The sequence below is a fragment of the Oppia nitens genome, unplaced genomic scaffold (genome assembly GCF_028296485.1).
Source record: "Oppia nitens isolate AA-2021 unplaced genomic scaffold, nextdenovo-longstitch-racon4-pilon3 scaffold18_pilon_pilon_pilon, whole genome shotgun sequence".
In the NCBI taxonomy this organism is placed as follows: domain Eukaryota; kingdom Metazoa; phylum Arthropoda; class Arachnida; order Sarcoptiformes; family Oppiidae; genus Oppia; species Oppia nitens.
The window spans coordinates 1,837,247-1,850,326 of record NW_026533197.1 but is presented as its reverse complement, the minus strand read 5'-3'; the positions used below and the strand labels follow the sequence as shown (position 1 = coordinate 1,850,326).

The 13,080-nt window shown below is 41.9% G+C and overlaps 7 protein-coding genes across 7 annotated transcripts; 4 read left to right on the top strand and 3 right to left on the bottom strand.

The window, feature by feature from the left end:
- The first annotated feature begins 841 nt into the window (after positions 1-841).
- Positions 842-4,906, top strand: LOC128965910 (agrin-like). Its single transcript, XM_054312686.1, has 19 exons — positions 842-929; positions 1,474-1,512; positions 1,666-1,788; positions 1,841-1,961; positions 2,049-2,071; positions 2,377-2,586; positions 2,628-2,835; positions 2,888-2,916; positions 2,968-3,054; positions 3,114-3,143; positions 3,189-3,266; positions 3,572-3,641; positions 3,682-3,844; positions 3,909-3,954; positions 4,008-4,199; positions 4,251-4,331; positions 4,392-4,445; positions 4,493-4,730; positions 4,776-4,906. Exons 1-19 carry the CDS (start codon positions 842-844, stop codon positions 4,891-4,893), a joined length of 1,998 nt encoding a protein of 665 aa, XP_054168661.1. The 3' UTR covers positions 4,894-4,906.
- An 82-nt stretch (positions 4,907-4,988) lies between these two features.
- Positions 4,989-6,252, bottom strand: LOC128965988 (splicing factor 45-like). The gene is made up of 4 exons (XM_054312784.1): positions 6,117-6,252; positions 5,674-6,054; positions 5,150-5,614; positions 4,989-5,098 (listed from the first exon to the last, which is right to left on the bottom strand). The coding sequence occupies exons 1-4, from the start codon at positions 6,184-6,186 to the stop codon at positions 5,001-5,003; spliced, it is 1,014 nt and encodes a 337-aa protein (XP_054168759.1). The 5' UTR covers positions 6,187-6,252; the 3' UTR covers positions 4,989-5,000.
- Positions 6,197-7,536, top strand: LOC128965987 (uncharacterized). The gene is made up of 4 exons (XM_054312783.1): positions 6,197-6,378; positions 6,444-6,639; positions 6,690-6,935; positions 6,985-7,536. The coding sequence occupies exons 1-4, from the start codon at positions 6,259-6,261 to the stop codon at positions 7,479-7,481; spliced, it is 1,059 nt and encodes a 352-aa protein (XP_054168758.1). The 5' UTR covers positions 6,197-6,258; the 3' UTR covers positions 7,482-7,536.
- A 9-nt stretch (positions 7,537-7,545) lies between these two features.
- Positions 7,546-8,880, top strand: LOC128965909 (uncharacterized). The gene is made up of 4 exons (XM_054312685.1): positions 7,546-7,730; positions 7,784-7,925; positions 7,979-8,166; positions 8,218-8,880. The coding sequence occupies exons 1-4, from the start codon at positions 7,599-7,601 to the stop codon at positions 8,878-8,880; spliced, it is 1,125 nt and encodes a 374-aa protein (XP_054168660.1). The 5' UTR covers positions 7,546-7,598.
- An 18-nt stretch (positions 8,881-8,898) lies between these two features.
- On the bottom strand, positions 8,899-10,622 carry LOC128965907 (N-acyl-phosphatidylethanolamine-hydrolyzing phospholipase D-like). Its single transcript, XM_054312684.1, has 5 exons — positions 10,278-10,622; positions 9,958-10,227; positions 9,489-9,909; positions 9,119-9,444; positions 8,899-9,051 (listed from the first exon to the last, which is right to left on the bottom strand). Exons 1-5 carry the CDS (start codon positions 10,371-10,373, stop codon positions 8,899-8,901), a joined length of 1,266 nt encoding a protein of 421 aa, XP_054168659.1. The 5' UTR covers positions 10,374-10,622.
- Positions 10,623-10,692: 70 nt separating this feature from the next.
- On the top strand, positions 10,693-12,292 carry LOC128965715 (cytochrome b-c1 complex subunit 1, mitochondrial-like). The gene is made up of 3 exons (XM_054312463.1): positions 10,693-11,407; positions 11,460-11,664; positions 11,721-12,292. Exons 1-3 carry the CDS (start codon positions 10,752-10,754, stop codon positions 12,234-12,236), a joined length of 1,377 nt encoding a protein of 458 aa, XP_054168438.1. The 5' UTR covers positions 10,693-10,751; the 3' UTR covers positions 12,237-12,292.
- LOC128965724 (RNA-binding protein 7-like) lies at positions 12,269-12,998 on the bottom strand. The gene is made up of 6 exons (XM_054312473.1): positions 12,916-12,998; positions 12,809-12,865; positions 12,748-12,756; positions 12,615-12,688; positions 12,494-12,563; positions 12,269-12,439 (listed from the first exon to the last, which is right to left on the bottom strand). The coding sequence occupies exons 1-6, from the start codon at positions 12,937-12,939 to the stop codon at positions 12,269-12,271; spliced, it is 405 nt and encodes a 134-aa protein (XP_054168448.1). The 5' UTR covers positions 12,940-12,998.
- Between the last annotated feature and the right edge of the window lie 82 nt (positions 12,999-13,080).

The following is a 13,080-nucleotide window of genomic DNA, read 5'->3' as shown; positions in this document are numbered from 1 at the left end:
TCAAATGCTTTCCTCGAAGACACAAATCTTTTTGATCCATAAATATGGATAACTTTAAAGACACTAAAAATAAGACAAAAATATATAATTTAAACGACAAATCAATAAAAATAAAGAAATTAATTAATTTTTGTTTGACGCGCGATATGTCTTAATAAATCATAATTCATTAGAATTGAATAGAAATGAAACAAAGGTTTGCAATAATGCGAGGAATTCGACGATAAATGGCTTGTTTTGAGTCGTTTTTGTCACAAAAGCTATTATTTGTTGAAATCATTGCAATCATTGATCGCCCGATAAATACTTTTATTTACATTTCTCGCCACTAATTGCCTAAATATAGACAACTCTCGCCAATCGGTGTATTGCTGTGTCAAGTGAAGGGTCACAACAGAGCTGCTATTGATTTGATTATTAGATTTGAAGGAAAGGGAGCTTTAGCTCAGTTCGCACTTTATTAGTCTTGCGAGACCACTGAGGCGTGAGATTCACCAACAGAGATGTCTTAAGATATATATATATATTTGCAGTTATGGTTTGCAAAGACAATGAACTCTTTGAGATGGGATTTGTTGCGAATAAGCGAGAAATGAGTGAAAAATGGATTTTCTCTCAATTAATGTCTTGGAAGGAGTCCTTAAAGGCAATGATTAAAGCTTCAAATGGTGTGCACTTGTGTTGCATTGTGTGTAAAGTGTGTGCTTTCACTGCTGGGCTCTGGAGTGCACCTGAGCTACGCTTTAGAGGATAATTGCTAACAAAAAACAACGAATCGGCGGTTCAAACAATTTAAGGGATTTAAGACACGAGATTGAGATTGGAATCGATTTTCAATTGAATGTCGAAACACAGTCAACGACGACAACTCCGGCGAATAAACGACAAACGCTTTCAATTTGCCAACAAAGAGATTGACATCAAAATACGTGATTTATTTCATAGATATATACCGTATATCAAGATATATATTCTCGACAAACACACAACTGCTTCAACTGCCACGCGATCCTCCAAATCAATAACACTATCAACACTGTCAGCGCATTCGCCGCCAATTTTCCTACTCTTTCACCAAAACTCTTAGTCGTCGCCGAGTTCTCGTGCGACACACTTTAACTCGTCTTTTTGTACACGTGTTGCACCAAAAACACCAAATGTCGAGCTCTTCTTGTTTTGTGACAATTATTGTCAATTGACGTCTCAATGCATCGCAGAATTTCAGTCGAAGACCAACAGTGGCCACAAGTTGTGGTCATTGAGAGAAAAAAAACTACTTTTTATATTCTATTAACACTTCTAGTGATCGGAACTTCGGTAAAAGTGGTCGAAATTGTGTTTTATTAATGTTTTTTTTGTCGCAGATTCTCGTCTTTATAGGCGTCGGCGGAACATTAGTTTACGTTTGGCGTACGAAATGAAGACAACGTGCATAAAGTGTGACATTATAATCATTTGATCTCTTTTTTGCAGATTCCAGAAGAGTGTCGTCGAAGCCGTCTCTTTTCAATTGTAAGTTTAAAGTGAAAATCGATTGTTTCTTTAAATTGATGGCAATTATGGATCAAAACAATTGAATTCATTAAACAAAATGTCATTAATTTAACCCAAAAATCGATTGTTAATTCCCTTCTGACTATTCGTTACGACTCTTTGTTTTGACAGCAATTTGTGAGACAACTCATTGTGCTTACGGCGCTCACTGTCGTGTCGATGAATACAGTCAACAGCCTTATTGTCGTTGCGAAGACACGTGCGATCATCACTTGGCCAACAATCCTGTTTGTGGTCAGTGTTGTGTCAAAGCGGTGATCAAATACTTAACTTTATAAACTTAAAGGATCTGATGGTAACTCTTATGCCAACGAATGTCTTTTACGGATGGCTTCGTGTTCGACACAAACAGATATTTTGGTGCAAACGAGTGGTCTCTGCACTGGTAGGTCTCTATCACACAATCGGTTCTAACATTTAACTCTAATTTGCAATCTTTCAATCAATTCAATTAATTCAACCCCAGTCCTCCCCTCCCCGCCCTCTACTTACAGTCTCTCGAGACTAGAAAAGCATTGTAAGAAGGGAAGGGCAGGGAAGGGAAGGGATGTCTATAAGTCTATATTTAGAGTATATTTCTATATATTTTTGAGTCTATATTATAGAAAAGCTTTCGACTCTTGCATTGAGAGCGGCTTCACTGCATAACTTGGTTGAAAGCAGTGAAGCCGTCATCAGATGCACGCAATCATTACTTTCTTTACAGACATTTGCGACAAATCCCAAGACTGTTGTCCTTCGTGTCCATCAATTTCATTTCCTGGTATATTAGATTAGATTATTTTTATTTGTTATGATTTATTCTGACATCGAATTCAACAGTTTGTGGAACTGATAACAACTCTTATGCCTCTGAATGTCATTTGCGACGACAGCAATGCCTCGAAAAGTCCAACATTGGTATCAAACACGAAGGTTTATGTTCACCAATGACTTCTTCACTCTGCTTTCATCGCAAATGTCACGAATACTCCGAATGTGTTGTTATTGATTCGCAGCCAATCTGTCAGTGTCTTCACTGTTCAACAATAGGTAAGCAATTGATTAATCAATAATCACTTAAAAAACAAAAAAATCAGAAAACAACAGAATCTGTGCCACCGATGGTATCACTTATGAAAACGAGTGTGAAATGCGTCGACACGCGTGTCTCTCGGGACTCAACCTTCGGATCTTGCATTCGGGAATTTGCGAACATAAATGTCATGATTGTCATTACGGCGAGTGTCGGCTCAACAAACACAATGTTGCCGAATGCGTCTGTCCTCAGGTCTGCCTTCGGTTAGTAAATCAAAATCAATGCCAAGTCTTTGAATTGAGTTTTATGTTTTAGAGACGATCAGAGCGTTTGTGGTGATAACGGTTCGTCAAAACAACTTTCATTTTCTATTGTTTTCATTTTTCAATTCTAAGGAATCACTTATGAGAACAAGTGTTCGCTTCAAGTCGTGTCCTGTCGTTCGGGGATTGCCTTAAAAATCAAATTCAATGGCAGTTGTGGTAAATATTTATTTCAATTTTATTCAACTTATTGATTTTTTTTTGTTTTTTCGATTTAGATCCATGTCAAGACATCAAATGCCGATTCGGTAAAAATATTGACAATTATATTGTGAACTAATGTGTAAAAATAGGTGCCAAATGTCAAGATGGCGAGTGTCAATGTGTGACCAACTGTCCGGAAGACGCCTTTGAACCAATTTGTGCCAACGGTTTGTTTATTTTCTAACAATATTCGGTTAACTTTTGAGACTTTCGGTTAATTTGAATTTTAACGGTGTATTAAATGCATTCATTTAATGAAAAATTTTATTCAATTAAAAGTTAAATAAACAGAATATAAACACATTATAAGATAGTAAACCACAAACCGTCTTAACTATTGACACCCACCCCCACCCCACACCCACACAATTTGCCACAATTATAAGGATATAATCAATGCATTTATATTACTTGTAAAAGCAATGTTAAAAGCGAATCAAAAGCTAAATATTGATGAAAAGTAATGTTTCAGACGGAAACACCTACAACAACGAGTGCCAACTGCGTCGCAGTGCTTGTCTTCATCAACGGGAACTCATAGCGTAAGAAATGACTTGTTTAGTGTTTCAATGTCTCGTTTAGTCTTTTTTACGGACAGTGCGAAGATGATGGAGGCGACAGAGATGACGGATCTGCAGCTCTCAGTTTATCCGACTTTTCATCACTCAATCGCTGTCCAAAAGAGTGTTTGTTTGGCGCCGAATGCAAACTCGATGCCAATGGAAAGGCATTTTGCGCGTGCATTGTATTCATAGACTTCTGCATTGATTTGTCAATCGTTTTCTCAAAACTTTATTTCTTAAAAACAGATTAATTGTTGGCAAAAACGAAATACAACTCAACAACGAGTTTGTGGTTTGTATTCATCACAAGTCGTCATAAATTCAGTATTAATTATCACTAAATAGGAACTGATAGTCGTGTCTATGAAAGTGAGTGTCACTTAAAGGCCGAAAGTTGTCGTCTTCAGAAGTCAATCGCTGTTCGCCAGTGCTCTGAAAACAACCTAAAAAAGAGTAAACAATGCGTTTGTAACAAATATGGATCGCTTTCACCGCATGTCTGCCATTCGGGAAATGGTCGCTGTTTTTGCAGAAAAGGTATACAAATATGAAATACAGAAACAAACAAACAGTTGTTTTTGTCAACAGGTGTTGGCGGCCGCTTCTGTGATCGTTGTGAACCAGGATTCTGGAGTTTCAAACAAAAAGGTTCTCAATTGGGATGTCTGGGTAAACATTTCTGTTGAAAACCATTTTTAATGTCTAACTCTTGTTGTTGTTATCATAAAGAGTGTAATTGCAATGCCATGGGATCCGTTCGACTGGATTGCGAACAAACAACAGGTATTTCTAACGTTTCGACAATTTAATGACATTTTGTTGATCTGAAGGTCGTTGTGTATGCAAACCGGGAATCTATGGAACCAAATGTGATGTTTGTCACGAAGGCCTAATTCTTCAGCCTGAAGGTTGTACAGACAGTGCGATTGTTGTTTCGTCTCATTTATCGTGTGAACAACGAGTTTGTCGTTTTGGATCAAAATGTAAACAAAGAGACGGAAAATCGCTTTGTGTTTGTACTGAAGATTGCATTCAAACATCAATTAATCAAGAAATGCCTTCCGTTTGGTAAGAAATCGATTTTATTATATTCTCTTAATTTGTTTTCAATAGCGGTTCCGATGGATCAACTTATGTGTCGGAGTGTATGCTTAGGAGAGCGTCGTGTCGACAACAGCGCGAAATTAGAGTTATTGAGGAAACAAATTGCAGAAGAAGTGAATCTTTATGATTTCATTTCAGAGACTTTTCAGTTTTGAAGCGAATAATTGGTTCAAATGTTTGTCAGATTTTGTAAAAAACTTAAAGCAAATGACAATCAAATAAATAAATAAACAATTAGTCCTTTAATTCAGATTTTTTGAATTTTTCGACGTCGAAGAAGTTTGCTTTCACTACTCGTCCTCCAAAATAACGACCGTTTAGGTCAACAACAGCTGCGAAGACTTTATTTGATTATTTGATTTGAAATGTTGTTTAAGACTGACCTTTGATCGCCGACTCGACTCGACGGAACTCAACAAATATGCGAACGGCTTCGTCCTCTGCGACGCCGACTGGCATTTCAAATATGACACAAGAGATGACTTCTCCGTATTTTCCGCATTCCTCTTTAGTCTCTTCTTCTAATAGTTCGTCGACTTCGCCGCCACCGACCATATTCCTCAAAAGTACGACTTTAGACGGGTTTTTCATGATTTCAGTGATGGATTCGGTGGTCGAAGGAGGCGGTGGAGGAGGCATTAATGTCTGCGAAACATCGCTTATGATTTTTCCGCCGCGTTTTGATGTCTTTTCGACGGAAAGCGCAGAACTCATTCCCTGTTCTTCGCGACCCAATCCTTGTCCTTCGCGATAACCCATTCGAGCCATAATTTTGGCGGCAATTGAACCAAAATTAGCGGAATTGTTGTCCGAATTAGCCGAATGTTCGATGAGTGAAGGAGGAGGAGCTGTCATTGGATTCAATTCAAGACTTTTGTTAAATCTGTTGAATCTATTAAACACTGACCAATAGTGGCTCCGCCGCGACGCTCATCTTTGTTGTTGGTTTCTTCGTCTGAATCGTCGCCGTAGTCGAGTCCAAGTGGACGTCCGGAAGGTTGACGATCGCGTCGACGGCTTTTGTCGTGTTTTTGTCTTTCATTTCTGAGTTTTTCGTAATCATTGGCCCAAATCGGGTCGTATTCCTGACTGACATCCCATTCTCCGCCTAAAAGCGCTCCTTTGCTGTCCTTATAGGAAGAGATATTGATAGCAGTGATGACAGGCGTCGAGTCTTCGGCTTTTTTGGTCGGAATTAAAGTCTTATTTGTTTTGCTTTTGTTTTGTTGTGTTTTTCTGTTTTGCAAATGTTGTGCTAAAAGACGTCGACTATCACTTGAGGACCAACCTAAAGACGGAAAACACCAACAGTGGTCAAACACAAGACTCTTGAGTATATCTTGAGTATACCGTCGCTGTCGTCGCGTTTGTGGTCATCAATGAGGAGATCGTCGTAAAGAGACATCAGTTTTGTTGACATCTGTGAGACATCTGTCGCCCTCTTGTGGCGAAAGACAAGCCTTTGATTAGTTGTTTATCGACTTAAGCAGTGATGTCGGGACCAAATGTTGTCGATACGGCCAAAATGGTCTTTCATTACGTCGCCAAAATAGCCCCGCGAACGCCCAACAGTCCCGACGTGACGGACGCCAACTCCAGTCGCGAAATGAAAGTAAGACTCAAGACTGAGGACTAAGTCTTGAATTTGTGATTTTTAATTGTTTTTCTGGTCTTTAGGTGTGTTTCCGTCACTCAAAGCACTCCATTAAATGCGATGTCAACGCCGCGTGTCTGGAGTGCGACTCTGGACTTAAGCTCTATTCCTACGATCAGTGCCGAAGACATTTGGATGTGGTTCGGTCGGAGAAGCGATTCGAAAGCATAGAAGTGGACAGAAGTGAAAATATGATTGAAAAGCTTTGTGACATCGACGGTAAGTCATGTGATCATTGAGGAGGACATCTGTTGACCGTTTGTCTGCAGAGAACGGCCGAAAAGTGGTGTCTTTATTGGAAGCGTTGCTAAACAAACAAGATTTGGTATTGAAATCGTTGAACGAAAGAACGCCGGACGACGAGGCCATCAATTGTTCGCTAAAAGAGATTTCGAGAAACACTTTGAAGAGTCAGAAGCGCGTGGACGACATCTGCGAACGACTCGCGCAGTCACACGCAGTGCTTACCGAGCTTTTGACCAGCGGTCAGACGATTGCGACGAATCAGACTTCAGGTGAGAAATTGGTGTCAAATCTTTGATTAAGAGTTTGTTTGGGTTTTAGTTAACGAAAAAACAGTTGAAATGAATGTCTGTTTGAATACTATTTCCGCGCAATTGAATGCCGAAAGTCGAGATGTCAAAGAGTGGAGAACACTCTGCGACGCCACGGCTGCCGATTGGAGGACACACAAGACGGCGCTCGAGTTGGAGGCGCGCCAAACACGCGAGACTATGGCGCGGATGGAAGGATCTGTTGATAGACTCGTCAGTTCTATTCGAGAAGATTGTTCGGCGGCTTTGGAAGCAATGCGTCGACAACTGGTTGAATGCGAACAAAGTTTTCGGACAGAAGTGACGTCAGCCATTGCGGGGATCAGAGAAGAGATCAGAAATTTAGAAAATTCGTCGCAAATATTGGCCTCAGAACTAAAGGATTCTTTGCCCGAGAAATTAATGGATGTATTCGGAGGTATTCTCATGTTATCCGCAGATAATAATCGACGAATGGATGAAACATTAGACGGAAGAGAAAGTTCTCTTCAGAAGAATGAGTTTTGAATGAAACGAAAGCATTGAATGTAAATAAATATAAATAAAACGTCTTTTCAGTCGAAATGACTTTCAGTTCAAGAGTTGACTCTTTTTTTACTCACAAATACTGACAAAACTATTGAAATGCAAATCATTTTCCTTTTCATTCTCTTGACTCCCGTTTTCGGCACTTTTTGTCCAAACCTTCCACCGAAATGGGCCGACGGAAGGCATCGCGTGATTGACATCGAAACTGGCGTTTCTGTAGTTTTTGAGGTAATAGTTCTCAAAATCTCTGATTTGATTCTACAATTTGATTCAATCTTCAGAAACATATGTTTTGGTTGAACAAAGAGCCGAAACCCATGTCTTCTTTCTTCCCACAACTCAAACGAATCGATGCAGTGCTTCTTCTCGAAGACGGTTCCACTTGTTTTCCGTCTCGATGCAGTTCTCTGTATCTCTTCGAAGGTATATATTGTTTCCCATATAAATCCATTGTTTCGATTTTGTTTGTTTTCAAGGACATCGCATCTGGACTTACAATTGGTTTCATTTATGGCATATCAGTAATCGCTTCCCGAATGCCATCGACTTAAGAGTCATTCGTCACGACTTTCCTCAAGTGATTGAATCGGCTTTTAATGACAACAACTTTGTGTATCTCTTGAGTGAAAACATCTATTTTCGTATTCCTCGTCTTCTTTTTCCGGTTTGTCTGCGATTAAAGTTTAGTTCTGTTTAAATCTGATATTTATTTCAGAACCGATTGAAACCCGAAGACTTGACACCAATGATATTAGACAAGGAATGTCTTCGTTCTGAATCAATGATTGGACTTTCGAGTAGTTTGGATGACATTTTAGAAAGTGTTGGAAACGATTCACAAATAAGAAATGTAACAAATCGTCGAAATGTCGGTCAAGAGTCTACCGAACCATCAATTGTCACAAGAAATGTGGAACAAAGTGATGCAAAAGACAAAGACCCGAAAGAATCGGGAACCGAACCATCGGTTGTTACAAGAGAGACAACAATGGAACAAAGTATCGTCAAAGTGGAACAAAGTGAAGATCAAATCAGAAATGCAATAAAAGACTCGGAGTTTGTGTTTGAATTTGAAACGCATTCGCGAACCGAACCATCGGTTGTCACAATTGAGATCAAAACAGCGAAGATTCAAAATGCGAGTAATTACGAAGAATCGGGAACCGAACCTTCAGTAGATAAGCAAAAAGAGACAATTGAGACGACGACCGAAACCCAAGTGTCTGAAGAATCGGGAAAAGTCATGACAGACGTGATGAGTGCGCAAACGGTAGTGATGTTAGTATTGGTTACGGTATTGACTGTGGCGTTGATATTGGCCGTTACGGCGACGTATCGGCGGAGAAGACATCAAAGAGAATATAATGTTTTGAATTGATTTATTGAATAAAATGAATTAAAGTATAAAATCTTTGGTTTTCGATCGTTCGACGCGTCCGTCGCGATACACGAGTCGAGTTTCTCCGTGAAGAAAAGTGGCGAAACTGTTGGCCTCGAGATGTGCGCTCTCAAGAGCGGCGCGCAGTTTCATGGGTGGGTCTAAGAAGTACTGGAAAACAGGTTTGAATTGTTATCTGTTGTTGTCTTGAGAATTGTCTATTTCTAAGATCATTCACCTCATTGGCCAACGCAAAGGTTCCCCAATGAATGGCCAAAGAGAAACGACTGGCGATGTCCTGATGAATGCGAACCGCTTCGGCCGGTTCGACGTGTTGTTGTCTCATAAACCATCGAGGTTCGTATGCGCCGATCGGGATTGCGGCCGCAGTGAACGGTCCGTACATTCGTCCGATTTGACGGAAAACATCGCAATAAGCGGTGTCTCCGGCAAAGAAAAAGCGATGTGTCGGACCAACAACGGCCCAACTTCCCCACAAAACATGTCCGTCATCTGTAAGCGTGCGTTGACTCCAGTGTTGAGTCGGAGTGAAGACAAACGAAACTAAGAGAGAGTGAGAAAAGAGGAAAAGAGTTGTCGAGTCTTACCATCGCTTTTGTCTGAAACACAGTTCTCTTCCCACCAATCCAACTCTACCACATTCTCAACGCCAACACCACTCATCCAATCGGCTAAACCCAGAGGAACAAACCAACGAAGATCTGATCCAAAACGTGCGTTCAAAAGAGTGACAGAATTTCTATCCAAATGGTCGTAATGAGCGTGAGATATGACAACTGCGTCCAAATCGGACGGCAAGTCGTGTACAGAACACGGCGGCGCGCGATATCGCTTCGGACCAACGGCTTGCGATGGCGATGCGCGGTCTGAGAACATCGGGTCGGAAATGAGAGAAATGCCGTCAAAACGCGCGACAAGAGTCGAATGCCCCAACCACGTGAGTGACAGAGCGTCGGCGGGTGGGGCGCGGAAGTCGGGGCGGACCATTGGAAGGGCCAGATCCAAGTCCTATTGAAAGAATGGTTAGAATCGGACTAAAAGTCTCGAAGTTTGAACCTCTTTAGGCGGAACTCGACTGCGATCTCGCGCTAAACCAAACTTCAAGATATTAGCAAAAGATGGTGGCGTCCACGTGGTCCACGGATTGCGGAAACGGCCGTCCACGCGCACCGAATGATGCACATCAAGACGGCGAACGACGGAATCGCGTTTGACTACAGAAGAAGAAGACGAAGACTCGTGGTCTTCGGCGGGCGTTTCGATAGTTTGCAAATCAACGGAACGAATCGGAAGAATCGCGCGCTCGGAATCAAAAGTGTATTTGTCCTGAAAGTAAGTCTCAATTGAATACTAATCTAAACAGAATCTTGTCTTACTTTTCCCGAAGAACAGATCAAAGAACTTCTTGTGACGACTGTTCGCGGAGGAGAAGACACTCCATTGCGCATCGCGTCACCGGATGTGGCGCTCATGCGGCGCCCGCACTCCGATCACCACAAAGATGGAGAGAGTTGTGGCCGAAGAACAAGAATACGTGTTATTTGGATCTCATTTGGCGGCAAAAGACAGAACAAGTCATTCAAAGATTTAGAGGACATTTGAAAGTCACTCAAAGTCTTCAATTCTCTATTGATATTAAAGTCTTTGTGGAAATGGATGTCCAATAACTGAGACAACCGTCCAATCGGTGATTGAACTCAACGAATGCCGAAACTGTTCAACACTTTGAACGGCAATTCTGGTCACAGAAAGCACGCGAAGGGAACCAAAAGCTTACAAATAAAAGTAACGTGATTTGTGAACAAAACTCGTGTGCAGTAATTGGGAGTCATTCGCAAAGGACGTGACAAATGGCGACAACACTCTTGAGATTTGCGTCGCGAGCTTTGCGTCCAAAACCAGAATTTCGGCGCTTTTCGGCCGCCGTTTCGGTGCCAGACGTCAGACGTAATAATCAGACGGAACTGAAGAATGGATTGCGAGTGGCCACTGAAGATACAGGCGGTGCAACTGTTGGCGTGAATGTGACAATAGACGTTGGTTCGCGTCACGAGACGGAAGACACTTCGGGAACGACTGCTCTTTGGTTGCATTCAATGTTAGACAAAGCGAATGCACAGAGATTGGCGTCAATTGGGGCTCAGCTTACGGGTCAGGTTGGACGTGATAAGACATGGCTTTCAGTCCACTGTTTATCAGCCGATCTTAAGGCCGCTGTCGAGGTTTTGGGCCAATTAGTGACCAACACTGACTTCGGACTAATTGACCAAAGTCGGCAACGATTGCTACAACGCATGCGTGACGAAGATGGCGACGGAGAAGTGGTTGCAATGAATTCTCTGTATTCAATGGCGTTTCAAAACACAGGTCTTTCTCTTCCAGCCGTCGGTCGTTCACATGTTGTGGACACTCTTACACGTGATCATCTGCTGAATCACGTCAGTGCACACGTAAAGGGACCGCGAGTCGTGGTTTCAGCGGTCGGAGACGTCGATCATAATGAATGGTAATTAAGTAGTTATTAATCGGAATTAAATAATATTCTTCTGCTTCTCAAGTGTTCGCGCCGTTGAACAACACTTCGGTTCAGTGACGGCCACTTATGACAGGACGCAAGTGCCGATTCATCCCCGCAGTCGATACACCGGTTCAGACATTCGGATTCGAGACGACGCCATGCCTTTAGCTCATATTGCTATAGCCGTCGAGGGATCGCCGATTACGGCAACCAATGATCGCATTGCTTTGGAATTGTCCGCAGCTGTAAGTCATGTCATGTCATGTGATTTGAGTGAAGAATTAGTAATTTTGTTGTTTAGCTTTTGGGACAATGGGATCGCAGTTTCGGCGGTGGAACTGATGTTTCGTCGTATTTGGCGTTGTGTTCTTCGGCCGATCATTTGACGCATTCTTTCCGCGCTTTTAGTCACTCATTTGCGGACACAGGACTCTTCGGCTGTTATTTAGTTGTCGAACGAATGAAACAAGAAGACGTTATTTGGCATTTACTCTACGAATGGAAACGCTTTTGTCAGGAAATCACGGAAAACGAATTGATTCGCGCAAAGAATACCATTCTAACGCAAAACGCACGTCAAGAACAACATCCAGTCGTTTGCGCGCGAAATGTCGGCTCTCAAGTCCTGGCTTTCGGACGTCGCGTCCCATTCGGCGAATGGCGTGATCACGTGCTCGCAGTGGACGCTCGTAAGGTGCGGGACGTGTTGACGGAACACGTGTGGGACAGATGTCCAGTTGTGGCGGGATTCGGTCCAATCGAACAATTGGAAGATTACGAAGTATTGCGCGGAAAGTTTTATTGGTTTAGATATTAGTCTTATTTGAGATCAATAAAAGTCTTTTAGCTTTAAAAACGCTTTCTTCGCTCGTCCCGTCCACCCGAACGCCGGTGGTCGACGTCTCGGCGTCGCTCTGTGTCCCGATGCGAATCTTCTCGCGCGAACTGACGGAAAAAGTCGGGATTGTAATGCATCACGTGATTGAACTGATTGAGAGCTCCGACGAAGTGGTAATTGGACTGAAAAAAGACCGAAAGTAAGAGATTCTGGAGATTTGAGAACTGATTTCAAACCGAATCGTTGCGGACTTTGGGCTCGAGATGAAGAGGACGACCAAACATATAGATTCCTTCGAAAAGAGCTCTAAATCGGGAAAATATCGGTCAAAACGAGACAGAAATGACAAACACTTACAGAGAGTAACCGACAGACACTTTATGTTCGAATTCAATGTACGCGAAGTCCGTTCTCAAGACAACATTGACCACCTTTTGAGGTTTAAGAATCAGTTTCGGGAAAAAAGACTCAAAAGACAATCATTACTCACGGGTCCGGCCTTTGAATGGAAATCAAAAGTAAGTACAAGAAGTGGTTGTCTATTGACTGACCTGATTGAACAACTCGACCAACAAATCGCGGGAAACGCCGTCCAAATTGCGGACAACCTATGAGTTGGCGATTATTAGTGAAAGAAGTGATTCGGAAGAAGACTTACAAGAGTTCTCTCTTCTAAAGACATTTGTTTGTGAGTCACGTGAGTGAGTGAGCCATCTGTTGGTGTGAAAGTGTTTGTCACGAGAGGGCAGTGTTTGTCGTGAACTCATTGGTCGCCATCTTTGCAATGATTGGTTGTTTGTGTCAAACATTGAGTCCGACTTTG